Raw genomic sequence first — 16,578 nt, forward strand, 5'->3', positions numbered from 1 at the left:
TGTTTAACATTGTGCACTGTAAAAGTTGCATTGACATCTGACTCTTATCAAAGCCAATATGGGACTATATTTATAGTGAATAAAGGTCAGCATATATTTATCTCTTTGCATGACTGGAGTCCGCAGGATGAGGCCTTGGCTTAGAGAGCCAGCTTTCTGGAGGGGAGAGAGCAGAGCAGTCACTGATTAATGAAGCACTTCTGAAGTCCTTTCTGTGGGGATGGAGGGTTTTGCAATGTGCTTTAGTGAGGGGAGATTTTAAATATTTGACTCACCATTTTATTTCCCTTTCCCCGTTTTGTTGATGTGTGAGCATAAATGCTATGTAAGACTATGAACAACCTGAGAGAACCCAGGGCAGAAGGTGCTGGGAGGCGATGTGCCACGAGCAGAAGCGTAGCTGTCTCTTTCTAAAAACCGGAGGGAGGAACCGGACCCAGTGGTGGGGTTTTGTTTCCTCGTTCTTCGCCCCAGGAGAAGGAAGCGTTCCTACTATCGAAAGGAGAAGTTCAGGCAGCCCCGGGGGTGCTTGGAAGAGAGGCGGAGGGCCGGGCAGGGCGCTTGTGTTTGGAAGCGCACGGCCCCAATGGGGGGACGCCACTAGGCAGGGGTCCGGCAGTGGAGCCGGGGCCGGGCCCTAGGACAGGGACGGAGCAGGCCCTGGGGCCGGGCAGCCCTTACCCCGCAGCAGTTCAGCCCCCGCGCCACACCCACCCGGGGGCGCTAGGCAGGGCCACCCCGGGAGCGGCCGGCGCAGGTGACACCGCCACTGGCGGCTGCTCCGGCCACCGCCGAGCTTCCTGCTTCCCAGAAGGTGCCGGCGCGGCGGCAACAGGAACTGAGGCCGGGAGGAGGCGGTGCCGCCGCTCCCCGCCGCGCTCACGGCCCGAGCCGGGGGAGCGGAGCCACCATGGTTCGTCGCCAGCAGCCGCTGTAGCCTCCGCACCCCCCCGCCGGGGCCGGCGCCCCCTCCCTGCCCCGCCGGGCGAGGCGTTTCCCGGGGGGCGCGCACCGGCCGCCGCGGCCCGAGATGTGACCATGGACAGCAGGATCAAGTGAGTGCGGGCGGGGCGGCTCCGGGGCTGCGCGGGAGGGAGAGGGCAGGAGGGACTAGGCCGCAGAGCCTCCCCCAGCCTGGCTCGCCGGCGGCCAGACCCCCGGGGCATGACGGCCAGGAGCGGGGCTGTCACGGGAGTCCGCACCGCAAGCCCGCTTCCCCCGCAGGTGGCACCCTGGCTGCCTCCCCGTGGGCAGCTGGTGGGCTCCTCCCTCCGGCCCCCCATCCCAGTCACCGGCCCTCAGTGGAGAGGCCGTGAATGCCGCAGCCCTCCCCACCAGGAGAGCTTGTCAACTCCCTGCCCCGAAGAAATCTCTCCCGGCCTTGTCACCCCCGGGGAGAGGCTGTAAAACACTCACTGTCAAAATGACCCCCCCCCCCAACTTCAGTCTCGGAGACATGCACCTTCCAGTGAGCCCCGCTTGGGAAACCCTTTATCCCCCAGAGGAGAAGATAAAGATAGATGGAGCCTTATAATAATCTCCATCCCACTGAGGGAGTCTGCCCTAAAAGTGGGAGGACTGAATGGACCATTGTTTCTGCCTCTGAGAGCCTATGGCTTTAAACTTCAGGGAAGTCAGTATCAGCCCAGTGCTTGGTATCTATTAGACTTCTCAGAAAACTGTCCATGGTGATTTGTTATCAGGTGGATTGCAAAAAACCAATACCCAACAAACTTTTATATTTATGCTTCTGTGTTGATTGTCTCTTTGTATCTATTGACAATAAATAGGGATTTAAAAAATATGCCTGCCATATGTGTGAAAATTACAGGTGAATGAGTCCTGTTTTTGAGTAACAGCCACAAAAATAGTGCTTAAAACTAATAACATTAAAACAGTGGATGTTGATAAATATTCTTCTATGGAATCTAACATCTTTCTCTTTAATTATTTAAGAAAATGACTATATTTTTCAAAACATTAACAGAATAATTCTGTCTTGGGAGAATGTTAATGTAACCTAGCTGGGTTGATAGTAACTTTGGTGAAGTTAATTTTTTTTGCCTATTGTGAGTAGTCCCATTGACTTCCTTAATTTGGTAACTGATGAGACATTAAATCTGTATTTTGTAAATGTATAGTGATCTATGATGAGTAAGTGTGCTGCTGTTGAGTAGCTTTATAGAAATGAGAATCAGTCTGACATACATCAGACTAGTTTGACATATTTCTTCACACGTCTAAGTCTAAGCAACACCTTGTATGTGGGAGGTGAAGAATAAACCTAGAACTTTTCTGAGGAAACAGACTTTGTGATTGTGTACTGAAGGGAGCAAACACATTTTCACATGCTGTGTCATTGACTGTAAATTCAATTAACTTGAACTCTGAAGTCCTAATCCTGTATTTGAGACACAGTTTTGATAGAAATGGATGAATTAAATCCAGCATTCTTACTTTCCACTCCTTTAAGGAAGGGACAAAAAATGAGAGACAAGAGTAAACACACACCTTGGATTAAATTTAATCGAACCCTTTCATGGTACAGGAATTCCACTGTTTTCACTTTCTTACCAGTTTCGTTCTCATTTAAATGAGTGCAACTCTAATTAGACTAATTTTGATTTTGCTAGTTGAGAGGAGAAACAATCATATTTTCTGTTACACTCTTGTAAGTCTCCAGTAATATGACTTTACATTGGTATTACTGAGAGCAAAGCTTAGCCCCATATCTGCAGAACCAGCTCATTTAAGATCCTCTTTTCCAACTGAATAATTTAAAAAGTGAGGTGCGGAAGTAACATGATGTGGTAAGATATATGATTGATGCTCAGAAATTTAGTATTTCAGTTTTAATAAAAATGTATATCATAAATGGTTGATGAAAAAATAAATGATAGAAAATATATTAAGTAACCGATGAGTTAGAAAGTTTCCCTCCAGTCCAAAATCCCCCTAAAACTTTTTAAAAACATGTATTGTACTATCAATCTGTGATATGCTTTATATGCATCATTTTAGAAACCTGGAGCCCAGTCTTGAATTCCTTATTTGTGGAGAATTGCTGACTTCAGTAGGAAAGTTACTCAAGAAAAGAGTTCAAACCTGGGCCCTTCATGTGGTTTCTTAGATAACTAATTGATATGGTTGAGGTTATAATTCTTGCATTTAATATAAGTACAAGTTGAAACTCTCTAGTCTGGCACTCTGGTCTGGCAACATGGTCTGGCATGATTTTAGTTAGCGGAATGTCCACTTTTCATGGCTGGGATCATGTTTTTGGTGGTCCCAACAGGCTTGGCTCTCAGTCTTGGCTCTTGTTCTGTGCTGTTATTTAGTGCTAATTTACCTCCAAATGTCTTCTAAGAGCCCAGTAAGCAGCAGAAGTGTTGGTAATGCTACTAGACAATATTGACCTCCCATGGTTTGGCAAATTCTCTGGTTCAGCACTGGTCAGGTCCTGAGGGTGCTGGACTAGAGAAGTTCAACCTGTAGTAGATTGCTCATTAAAATAATGATGTAAATAATTCAGAAGAATGAAAATAAATTAGGTTCAGATGCAACTGTTAACATAATCAAGAAATTACTGAAATGCATAAGTTTATTCACGGACAGAGAATGCTAATAATGGCACTCATTTGTGACTGTTCTGTTCAAATAATTATTTAAACTGAGGCTAGGGCTGGGCAAAGAGCTATCAACCAGCAAATGTAATTATAATTATTAGAGTAATTTTTCTCACTGGTTGAATTGTTGTTTACAAGAGTTAGTCCTTTAAAATGCCATTGGCAGTGACTTTTAAATGATTGGTATGGTGACTGTCAAGCTTCAGTCAAATAGGCTACGTCTACACTGGCCCCTTTTCCGGAAGGGGCATGTAAATTTCACCAGTCGTCGTAGGGAAATCCGTGGGGGATTTAAATATCCCCCGTGGCATTTAAATAAAAATGTCCGCCGCTTTTTTCCGGCTTTTAAAAAAGCCGGAAAAGAGCATCTACACTGGCCCCGATCCTCCGGAAAAAGTGCCCTTTTCCGGAGGGTCTTATTCCTCCTTCAAAGTAGGAATAAGACCCTCCGGAAAAGGGCACTTTTTCCGGAGGATCGGGGCCAGTGTAGACGCTCTTTTCCGGCTTTTTTAAAAGCCGGAAAAAAGCGGCGGACATTTTTATTTAAATGCCGCGGGGGATATTTAAATCCCCCGCGGATTTCCCTAAGACTACTGGTGAAATTTACATGCCCCTTCCGGAAAAGGGGCCAGTGTAGACGTAGCCATAGAGAGCAAAGGATATAACACTATTGACACTGTAGAAAAGATTTGATAATCTAGATCAGTCTGTTTGTGTTTTGTTTGTGATTTTTATATGACTAATCAATTGACTTGTTTTTTTATTTCCAGGCAAAATCCAGAAAGTACATTTGATTTGGTACTCAAGGTAAAATGCCAGGCTTCTGAAAATGAAGGTAATGTACTCCAACTGTTGTCATACATTTATAGAAACAAGGGATGGAAAAGACCCTATTCAGTTATTTAGTTCTCATGTACTCTCTATTTTGTCACCTCATGCTTTGAAGTATTGATAGCTTAGAATTTTGTTAATGCTTGTTGCTATTATTCTTATATCTTTTTTCAGTTAATATTCTTTTGCTAGAATGGCAAGCATTTAGAACAGTTTATTATTGATATAGTAGTTTGTGTTACATAGACATACCATTTTGATTCCTATAATCTTTGGTCCATAACATACCATTTTGATTCCTATAATCTTTGGTCCATAACATGTAGAGTCAATAAGTTATTTCCTTTTAGAGGTATGTCTCAGAACTGGGACTTCAGTTCTTTGAGTTCTCCTTCTCTCCCTTTGGAGCTTTTCTTTTAACAATCAATGTTGAAGGAAGAAAGAAAATATCCAAGTAGCAGAAAATAACTTTTACTGACACAATTTTGAAATGATGCAAATGGCATTGTGAACTGACTCGAATTGATATTGTCAATGAGTTTCACACTTCTGCAAGCACTCTGGTGAGAGGGAGGGAGCTACACGAGTTCTAACAAGATTATAGTCATAGTTATCTGAACAAGTCTTTTTGTTACTACTTCTGTGTAGGAAAATACACGATTTCTCATGTTGAAGTTAAAAGTACTGACTAGAATTGTCTAAATTTTCTAATGAGGGATAACAGGAATCATTGCATCTGACTAGTTTTACATGTTCTGGGACATCCACATGCTGCCTTGACTTCATCTCCACTGGTTTTTCTTGGTTCCCCTATTTTTCCTTGTTCACTTACTGTCCACCACTTCCTCTGCTTCTAAGCACAGTGCTGTTTTTCCACTCTTAGTCATTTTCCTTAACTCTTACAGCCTTTCCAACTGTCAGTGTATACTCTTTCTCTCATTAATACTCAGGCTTTTTGAATTAATTGTCTGTTGCCAAAGCCTCAGCTACTTTGACTTTCTATGAATCCTCTCTGCATGGTAGTTTCCACCCATTTCACCCTTACGCAGTTGCCTTCATAGAGGCAGTATGTTATATTCTGTTGCTGGTCAAGTCCTTGGGTGACTTCTGTATCTTTATATTCCTTGACCAGTTAGCTTCCTTCATACAATTGTCTGCTTGTCTCCCTCTTTGTGCTTTTATGGTTCTCCACGGGTTTGGTTTTGCTTCATCTCTTAATTGCTCCTCTTCACAATTCCAGTAGAGGCAACTACATGGTCATCTCCCATTCTCTGTACTCTCTTCTTTGGTAACTCTCTGTCCATTCTCATCTTATGGGATAACGAGACCCTGATAAAGCTCTCCATGCCTGATCGCTCTCCCATGTCCTGTCTTTATTTTGCGACTGGCTATCTGACATCTCTTTTTGGATGTCCAGTCACATTTCAGCTCAGCTTCCTCTTCACCCAGGCTTGCAACTTCCATGTCACATTTGGTTTCTTTCTTCCCTAGATATAGTCTGCCAATTAATCTCTCTGGTGCTTTCTCTCTGATATCTTGAAATTTTGCCCCTTCTCTCTTCCAACTGCCAGAACCTTGAGCCATGCACTTGTCATCTCTTGCTTTGACTACTACAGCATCTTCATTTCTGATCACGATTTTCATTTATCTTTCAAGTCTATCCAGTGTGTCTATCCTGTTTATCCAGCGTGCTGTTGCCAGATACATGTTATTCACCTGGTCAAATCCTCCACCGGCTTTCTTTCCCCTTCTGCATCATATTCAAACTCACTGTACTCACTTTAAGGAGTGCAAGGTTTGGCTTTTGCTTGTACCTGACATGAGTTTATTGACACTTCTCCAGCTCTAATGTGTGTGCTATTTCAGGTCATCTTAATATCCCTTTGGTTGTCTTCTGCAAGAGCCCCTTATGCACTGAGTATGCTCCTGGCACTGGGTGCCAGGTTGTTTTGCTCTTCTCATATTCTCAAAGCTCTCCTCAGAAAGTATTATCTTTTGATTATTCTTCCATTCCTGTCCTCACTCCCAAATCTTTACACATTAATATGTATTTTTTAAAAGGAAGCAATAGGTTGGGTACTTATCAAGTGTGTGTGTGTGTGTGTGTATGTATATATATAATACACACACACACACACACACACACATTTCTATTCCTTATACATTTGTATATCTCCCTTGTCACCATAGAATCTGGGCATTTGTCAGTGGTGGGTTAATCAACATGGCTAACATCTGTGTGGTTAATTCTCTCTCTTATCCTCTCCTCAGGGGGAGAACTGTGTGTCTAGTGTAGCAGAGGCCTTTTGGTAGTGTTTGGTAGGTGTGATGGTCCATAGTTTTTGAAGGAATTCATTTCACAGTTTCAGAGCTGCCCCTAAGAAAAGCTCAGTCCACTGAACTTTATCCTTATGGTCCATAGTTTTTTTTTGTACCTGCTTTGGTAGTCTTTTAGACTTTTAGTCTTTTGATGCCTGGAAGCAAAAGACAGGAACTTTGAATTTGACTTACTGTTTTATAGGGAAACTTCTGCAGAGAGCAGAAGACAGATTTGTTGTGCTCATAGCAGCCCCTGTGATGAGGTGATATACGACGGTGTTCTGTACAAGCTGGAATTTCCTGTGTGCTGAAGGCTTCATGCCCAGCTATACTGCACTGCAGTAGTCTGGATGGGAGATATGATATGACAAAGATAGGAATAAATATTAGGTCAGGTCCCCATCCTCTTTGCTGTCTTTGGAGACTTCTAGACAGCTAGAGATGTTGGAAAGTATTACTTGTGGATGCTGCTGTGTGAGTGCATCAGTGAGCAATCAAGGAACACCCCCAAAACTCCTGGCTGAACTTATGAATTGTGAGATGTGTGCCTTCCACTAGAAGAGAGTGCACCATGCATGCAGTCTCGTCAGAGTGCTTTCCTTTGCCCACCTCTGTCTTGCATATGTTGAATTTCAGTTAGCTGTTTTTAATCCATGAGCTTAGTTCAGTGCCTAGATGAGATGTTTTATGTTGCATGGTGTGGTTGTCATATAGGTAGAGCTGTGTCATCTATGTATTGTTGGTACATAAGTCTCTTTTTTCTTACCAGTTTATGTAGTGGCTGAATAGTGATTCTAAATAGGATTGGAGAGAGAATTGAGGCCTTTTGAAACTCCTGAAAGGTCTAGTGGGTGAGGTGCAGTTCCCATCTCCACTCTTTGGGTGCCATTTGTATGTTGTAATTATCATCTTTCTACACTCTGGATATCATGTTAGATTGCCTCTTGTATTAAGTCTAATTTAAATCACAAATGCCTCAGAGCAGAGACCTGTCATTGTGTTTGCCTGTGGCATTATGAGTACAATAGTAATATGTCAAATAAATATGTCTGAATTTATTTAAGGGAATATTGTAAATGTAACAAGAGATGAATGTGTAATTTTCTCTAACGCCACTTTAAAAACTGAGCACAGATTTGTTTTACTAAACAGGGAACTTTTCCGTTCTGTTTATTATAAGGCTAACTAACTTGACAGTTACACTGTATTGTAAGTCTTGCCTTTAAATAGATTTTCATGCTATGATAATGTTTTGAATATATCCTACATCAAAACAAGGTCCAGTCACCTGTTTCTTTGCTAATGCCCTTTTCTTTCCCATAAAAGAGAATTATGTTTAAATAGGGGCTTTCTCTCTCGCATTCCATCTGCTTCACGTACTTGATCCTGCAGTGAAGTCAGGGTTGAGTCTGTGACATCATTGTCATTAGTGTTGCCGTGGAAATATCGCAAGCACAGAATTATGATCTCCCTGCATGAGTGAGCAGCAGGAGAAGTTGAGTTAGGAGGGAGAAAGACCTTAATGTGGCCCATAGATCTTCAACGTTTTCATTTCAAGTTTTTCCCTAGTGTTTAGGCTTTTCTGTATTTTGTTTAATGACCCCTTTGTTAGTTGTGCTACAGGTCAAACAAACAAGTAAAAACTAAGACAGCCCTACTGTGTCCAATTATAAATGAACTAGTATTTTTAAATAGGATGCAGCATACCTGCACCAGTTTGTTTATGATGTGACACAGCAATTTGTACTTAAAATTAACACGTTCAAAAGATGAGTTTTGGCAGTTCAGCATTTTAAAATAACTGTATTTGATTTATTATGAACCTTTGTTTCTACCTTCATTATTTCACTGGCAAAAAATACGTCTAGTGTCTTGTTTTTTATTAAGGGGACAATGTATTTACTAATTTTGTAAGACTGCAGACATAGAAAAAGGCTGTAGCTAAGTTGGTGTGTGTTGAATATTACACTTTCTGAAGGGCTACCACCTTTGCTTTTGTGCAGTAATTAAGAAAACTGATAAAGGACTTTACAGAATATAATTCGAACCTGAAACTAAATGTTACATTTATCAGAGTGAGAGACATTCTAATACAGGGGTTTCCAACCTTTTTTCGGCACAAGATCACTTTTTGAATTTAAGTGCAATCCAAGATCTACCTCACACCCAGATACCCTTGCCACGCCTCCTTCGTGTCCCTTCTCCGAGGCCCTACCCCCTGCTCACTCCATCCTCCCTCCCTCCCTTCCACCCCTATTTTCCCTCCCTTTCATCAGGCAGGGGCAGAGGTTTGGGTCACAGGCTCTGGCCTTGGGCTAAGTGATTTGGAGTATGAGGGGCTCTGAACTGAGCCTGGGGCAGGGATTTGAGGCACAGGAGGTGGTTCATAATTGGCGCTGGCTCCAGCTGGACACTGCTTACCTTAGGTGGCTCCTGGGTGGTGATGCAGTGAGGCTAACACAGGCTTACCCCTGTCCTAGCCCTGCACCACACTCAGAAGCACCCAGCAAACTCCCTCCATCCCAAGCCCTGTTGTGCCCCCTCTCTGCTCTGTGGAGATAGAATACAGGAGGAGGGGGGGCACCCTGACATAAGCACCCCTCTTCTCCCTTCCCTGCTCTGTACCGCAAGCAGGACGATCCCAGAGAGGGGTCATTCCATGGCAAAGGGCAGGAGGTGCGCAGCTGTGCGGTGAAGGGCAGCTGAGGTGCCCGCACTTGATAGCTTCTTGGCCAAACTAGTCAAGATCACCTGTCAGAGGCTCCAAGATCTACCAGTAGATCCTGATCTACTGGTTGGTGACCACTGTTCTAATAGATCATCCACATGTAAAAGCTCTGTTAAATCTAGGTGTGCCTAGTCAATGGGAAAAGTTTGATGCCCTCATAATGTCATCAAAACTGTGTTAACAATTAACATTGACTGGGGAAGATCAATTAGCATGTGTTGACTGATGACTGTGGATTGGCATGCCCCTTCCAGGTACATGTTAAACTACAGTTCATAAAAATTAGACTGGCTTATGTACAGTATGTACAGTATGATTTTTTGCAAAGGGCGGGAGAAACTTTAGCACACTTTAACAGCAATGGGGTTGTTGCTTACTAGAAATGCAGTATGACACAGTTGTGCAGTAAATAGAGAATAGACATGTCATACCTTAAATTGTTTCTCAGAGAGAAATGAGCAGTCCTGGGGAGACTAATAAAGACATTATACAGTAAACTTCTGATAATCTGGCACCTTTAGGACCCAGGGGGTGCTGGATTATCAGATTTGCCGGACTATAGGAAGGGGGGGCTATGTGGGGTGGGAGGGATGCCACCCCAGATCCCTCCTAGCCCCCCCCTTCCAATAGTCCGGCTCTGCCCCAGGCGTCCCTGATTCAGCCACTGCTGAAACTGACCAGCAGTGGCTGAATCGGGGACGCCTGCAGCAGAGCAGCTGGAGTGCTGCCGGGTTGGTCCGGTAGCGCCAACCCGGCAGCACCCCAGCTGCTCTTGGGGATGCCTGGGGCAGAGCAGCTGGGGTGCTGCTGGGTTGGTCCTGCAGCGCCGCTCCTTGGCGCTACGGGGCCAACCTGGCAGCACCCGAGCTGCTCTGCCCCAAGTGTCCCCAAGTCAGCCGCTGCTGATACTGTATCGGGGGCAGCTGGGGTGCTGCCCGGTTGGTCCCGCAGCCCCGAGGGGCAGCGCTACGAGACCAACCTGGCAGCACTCCAGCTGCTCTGCCCAATTAGCCGCTGGTCAGTTTTAGCAGCGGCTGAATCGGGGGAGCTGGGGGCAGAGCAGCTCCAATGGTCCAGCTGCCCGGAGCACTTCTGGGTTACTGATGGTGCCGGACCATCAGATGCCAGACCATCAGAGTTTTACTGTAGTATGAACTTTCGTGGGTGTAACCCACTTCATCAGATGAGTCATTTAAAAAAAATTCTATAGCAGTAGAAGAAACATTTTTTAGCTGGCATTCTACATTCAGTTATCACAGGTTGCAGTTTGAAGCCTGTCATTAATATTGTAGAGTCTGCTATGCTGATTATATTATTCTAAAATAATGATGTAAAGTCTTAATACTTCTATTTTTTAAATATATATTCCAGTGTTTTTTGATCTTCTACTTGGTAGAAGTGGCATGCAGTGTCCCACTGCAAACTTCTTCACAGTGATAACTTACACATGCCTATTATTTTGTTTTAGGTGTGCTGCTACATTGAAACAAGCTTACTCTCACTGTCTGGAGACATTACTTTATTTAAAGGTTAAATACTGCAGAAGCACCTTTCAGTGTCAGACCTTAGTAAAGAGGTTTGCCACAGCTTAATTTTAGCTGTCTGTTTGTCCACATCATTTCTGTATGAAAGACAAACACAATTCACTATATTGTTTTTACTGAAATGTAGCACCACAGGCAAGGAAATACGTTATTTTGAAATAGAAAGTCAGCAGACCACAACTTCTGTGAACCTGATAATCTTTGAATTTTTGCATAGCAAATGAATTCCTTGAACATCACTTCCAGCATGTATATCTCTAGTTATCCATTATATATGATCACCAAATCATTCTTCTCTCATTCCTAGAGAAGATTGAAGCAAAATGCAGGACAATGCAGCACTTTAAAGACTAACAAGATGGTTTATTAGATGATGAGCTTTCGTGGGCCAGACCCACTTCCTCAGATCAAATAATGGAAGAAAATAGTCACAACTATATATACCAAAGGATACAATTAAAAAAAATGAACACATATGAAAAGGACAAATCACATTTCAGAACAGGAGGGAGATGCAGGGGGGAGGGGGGAGGGGTAGGGGAGGAAGGAAGCTGGCAACGGGGTTTGTTGCAAGGGAAGGTACCAGGGTTGGTATTAGTGTGGTATGTCCTGTGGTTGTTGGTAAGAATCATCTTGAGGTTAGGTGGTTGTCTATAGGAGACTATGGGTCTGTCTCCCAGAGCCTCTTGGAGTATGGTATCCTGTTCCAGTATAGGCATACCACACTAATACCAACCCTGGTACCTTCCCTTGCAACAAACCCCGTTGCCAGCTTTGTCCACATATTCATTCTGCTGATACCATTATTGGACCTAACCAAGTGAGTTATAAGATCAAGAACACATATTCCTGCGCATCCAGAAATATAATCTATGCTATCGTGCCGAAAGTGTCCGTCTGCTATGTACATTGTACAAACATCTCAGACACTTCGCCAAAGGATTAATGCCCACAAAACAGATATCAGACAAGATCACAAAGAAAAAACAGTTTCTTGCCATTTTAACCAGAAAAGACACTCTCTCAATGACTTAACCACCTGCATTCTGCTACAAAGACCTTTTACATCTGCACTTGAAAGGGAATCCTCTGAACTGTCATTCATGTTAAAATTTGACACTCTCCAAAAAGGAATGAACAAACACTCAAACTATCTTACCCATTACCAAGATAGCTTCCCCAATTATCACCTCTAATACCATTAACTCACAAACATCCCGCTCTCCCCACCTCTAATATCATCAAATCACAGACACTTACCTTCCTTCCTCCCCCCTCCCCGCATCCCCCTCCTGTTCTGAAATGTGATTTGTCCTTTTCATATGTGTTCATTTTTTTTAAATTGTATCCTTTGGTATATATGGTTGTGACTACTTTCTTCCACTATTTGATCTGAGGAAGTGGGTCTGGCCCACGAAAGCTCATCATCTAATAAACCATCTTATTAGTCTTTAAAGTGCTACATTGTCCTGCATTTTGCTTCAGCTACCCCAGACTAACATGGCTACATTTCTATCACTAGAGAAGATTGTGTTTCAAGTTGAATATTTTCTGCAGTAGTGACAATAAACCAATTTCCACCCTAGTTCTCTGACCCAGTGTGCCATGTTTGAAAGGGTAAAGAGGACCCAGAGTTCTTTTAGTATGCAAAAATATTCTATAAACTTAAATAAGTCTGTGAGTATGTGGCTTTAAAAGAAATTTATTCTGTAATTAAGATTGTTTTGTTCCACTAACTTTAACATAACTAATCCAGTAACGTTACCTCTTTTAGTGGGGAAGTATGTCTAAAGATGTTACCCTCAAAGGATATCCTTAAATGTTTCTTTTTCTATCATAAGAAAAAGTTGGGATTCACTGAACAGTGTTAAATGCTGACTTTCTTTCTGTTCATTGTTTGTACAGCACTTAGCACATTGGAACCCTGATTTAGGGTTTATTTAGGCACTATGATAATACAAATAATACACGAAAATCATTTTCATAAGCTGGAAGACTTTTGTGTTCTTTATTTCAAGTGATGTTCGCTTGGAACAGACAAGTTTAAAACAAGTATTGAAACTGTGAAAATCACGAATTATAATGAATTTTAATACTAAATGAAATGGCTAGTTCCATTCGGGTCAGGTCTACACTAAAAACTTAAGTCAATTCAGCTTTGTGGCTCAGAGCTGTAGCTAGGCTGACCTAGCCCCTGGTGGAGACACCTCTAAGGTGACAGAAGAATACTTCCTGTTAGGGATTTACATTCCCTGTTAAACATAGTGTTTAACCCATTAACTTTTTATCTGTTTAACCTTGGAACAGCTGCCCCATTGCACGGTGGGCTCGGCTGCCGCACTATGTCGCGGGACATGGGGTGGAGTGTGGGGAGGGAGTTGTTCCAGCTGGGCAGGGCAGGTAGTTAACCAGTTACTGCATAAGCACGCTGGTAAGTTAGATGCTTACCTGTTAACCATTTACATCCCTACTTCCTATGTTGTTGATCTAGCTTTCATCTCTCAGGGAGCTTGGTTAACTACATTGCTGTAGTGCAAAGGGACACAGCACATCAGCCATTTTAATCTGGCTCTTGAGTGCCTGCTAGTTCTGGGGCTTGTTCTGCTCTGTGAAGCTTCTGGAAGCAGTGGTATGTCCTGCTTCTGGCATGCTCCTATGTGTAGGGGCAGCCAGAGGGCCCTCTGAGCTACTCCTTCCCAAGCACAGCCCCCACAGCTCCCATTGGCTGATAACTTCAACCAGTGGGAGCTGCAAGGGCAGAGCCTGACTACGACTCTATACGAGCTGGTCCAGAGGACGACATGCTGCTGCTTCTGGGAACCACTTGAGGAGTTAGAGAAGTTAAGTGCAGCTCGAAGCCTGCATCCCCATATACTAATCTCTTGCTCAAGCCCTGATCTCCCTCCCATCCTCTGAATCTCATAGTCCCAGCCCAGAGCCTCCTCTTGCACCCCATATCCCTCATCCCCTGTCCCATCCTAGAGTCTGGACCCCCAACCAGAGCTCTCACTCAGCCTCCCCTACTACACATGTGAACTCTTCATTTTTGGTCCCACCCCAGAACTTGCACCTCCAGCCACAGCTCTCTCACCCTCCCACACTCCAACCCCAATGTTGTGAGCTTTCATGGCCCTCCATACAATTTCTAAACTCTGATGTGGCCCTTAGGGCTACAGTTTGCCCACTCCTGCTGCAGTGAGTGGCTACACTGAACACTTTGGCTGTGCTGCTGTATTTTTTTTTTAAATAGTACACATAGCCTGAGATCCCAGTCCTGCAAGAAGTTAAATGAAGGTGGAAATCCCCATTGATTTCAGTGAGGCTCTGCACAAGAGTCTGTGTTTATGGAGCTGTTTACAGGATTGGGGTCTGTGTGCTCTTTGTTTATTGGTATGTTGTCTTCCTCCCTCCCACTGCACAGAGCTCTTCATTAACCACAAACACTCTGTGGGTGTAACTTGTACTGATCAGATAACTGTTTTCCTCTGTCAGTTGCTTTTCAGAGTATCACTGAAGTCTGACAAAAAGCTAGTTATAGCAATATAATTCACTAAACAATCTGTAGTAATTTTGTTTTTTCAGAATACTTGAAACATTGAATGGAATACCTAGTTATTCTTCATTGAAGATAATTTTAACTGCTGGTTTTCAAGTGTCAGGCTACTAAAGAAACACTTTTCTACAAAAGTACTGATCTCTATAGCATTTAAAATAGTCTGTAACAGAAAGGTTAATAAAAAGTAGCCATACGCTTGTCTACTGCTATTAGTTGAAAATAAGTTTAGTTTTGAAAAATGTATTTGAACATCTTAGTGTATGATTACTTGAACTTATAGATTATTGTAAGACTTAACTAGATAGCTATTAATATAAACACAGTAGTTCCTTCAAATAAAGATTAAATATATATTTTTATAAAAATTAGGGTTTAGTTTGCCCCAATATGATGTTGGAGAAAATGTTCTGTTACATAATTTCATTATGTGGTACATCCCTCCTCTAAACTTGTGTCATTTTTATAGTTATAGCTTTAAGTACTGTAATTGGGTGCCAGCATTTAGGTGTATGGCAAGTTTGTTTTTTAAAACTTGAATCCCTTTTACAAGTTTTAATAGTTTCTTTAATTTTTAGTAATATACAAGAATTGAGATTTTTAGTAGTTCATAATTAAAGTGTGTGGTGATGTTTGTGGTATTGTGAATACAATACTCTGATGCTCCTTGTCGTGGCAGAATGCTACAGGCCGTCCTTGCTATCAGTCCAAGATACGTTCCAAAAAACTTGGGCTTAAAGTGAAACAACTTAAAGCGGGCAACTTTTTCACTGTGGCTGACTTCGATTTGTGCACATCGGGTGGTGTTTTGTGTTTGTGTGTGTGTGTGTGTGTGTGTGTGTGTGTGTATGTGTATGTGTGTGACTTATAACACATCAGTTCCTACAAACGTCAATGACTTTAGTGCAGAATGGATGTATACTGGGGCGACTTATAGCGGAGACACTCTGTGTGGAGAATGGCAATAAAGCATTTGCAAATGGAGTTTAGTTGTGCATGTTTGGACTTATTACAGAAGAAGCCATAAACTGAATGTGATTATTCATAAAAAAATGTTTAGGAAAATATGCAGTATTTGCTGCAGTGTTATTGTACTGTAAGTGCACTTTGAAAATTTACTTCAGTTACAATAAAAATGGGTATTTAATTGTAGCTCTGTTATTAGCAATATTTATATCCGTGCTTAATATTTTGGGAGATATTCATGAATGATTAGCTTCTGTAGTTTAAAGTGATGGTATCTTAAACTGTATTTTATCATGTAATTAAAGTCAACCTAACACTAGTTCCACTACTTTTAAGGGTTTCTTTTAATTTCCATTATTGAATTTTACAAACATAATGTCATTTAAAAAACAAGTATCTACATCTAACCCAGGTCCTTTACAGTTGTTCTTAACTGTTTGGAATGCTTTGCTTAATGAAGTATTATACAAACATTTTGAGGGCAAAAGCTGATGAATTTTGTCTGAGATTGTTCAATATGGACATCATTCTTTGCTTGTAGAAAATATTGCACAACCTCAAGAATACAGGCCAAAGGTTGTCTTAATACGTATATCATGGATACCACCAAGAACACTCTTAGCACTTACAAATCAGAATGATCGCATGAGTATTTTTTTAAGCTCCAGTGACATATAAATGAGTTAATGTTTATTTTACTCAATTTTCATGTATTTAGTCTGAAAATTTTGTAGGGCAGGAACTAAGTCTTTCAACATATTTGGACAACACTTAGCACATCATGGGTGCTATGAGAGTATGAATAATAAGTGATTTTTTTCAATTTAACTCTTTGGACATAGATTTATGGCTTGGCCCCTTTCACCTTTTCCTTTCCCTTTGGCAGAAGTTTGGAGAAGGGTGGAGGTCTGTAGGGCCCACCCTCTTTTCTTCATCAAGGTAAACTAGGGGATGGAAAACTGCTATTGTGTTTTCTTATTTTCTACAGTGTTTTCCCCACAGCTAAGATGA

The 16,578-nt window shown here is 42.3% G+C and overlaps 1 protein-coding gene across 2 annotated transcripts in view; it reads left to right on the plus strand.

The window, feature by feature from the left end:
• Nucleotides 1-211: 211 nt before the first annotated feature.
• The window catches only part of DENND1B (DENN domain containing 1B), a 265,647-nt gene continuing 249,280 nt past the window's right edge, over nt 212-16,578 (plus strand). Inside the window, exons 1-2 of one of the 2 annotated variants that reach the window (XM_075936693.2) lie at nt 212-1,055; nt 4,397-4,461. In XM_075936693.2, the coding sequence (XP_075792808.1) occupies nt 1,039-1,055; nt 4,397-4,461 (82 nt within the window). In that variant the 5' untranslated portion in view covers nt 212-1,038. The remainder of the gene's footprint in view (nt 1,056-4,396; nt 4,462-16,578) is intronic. The other variant, XM_089780568.1, reaches the window with a different exon arrangement.

The sequence above is a fragment of the Pelodiscus sinensis genome, chromosome 9, assembly GCF_052426305.1.
Source record: "Pelodiscus sinensis isolate ZL-2025 chromosome 9, ASM5242630v1, whole genome shotgun sequence".
Classification (NCBI taxonomy): domain Eukaryota; kingdom Metazoa; phylum Chordata; order Testudines; family Trionychidae; genus Pelodiscus; species Pelodiscus sinensis.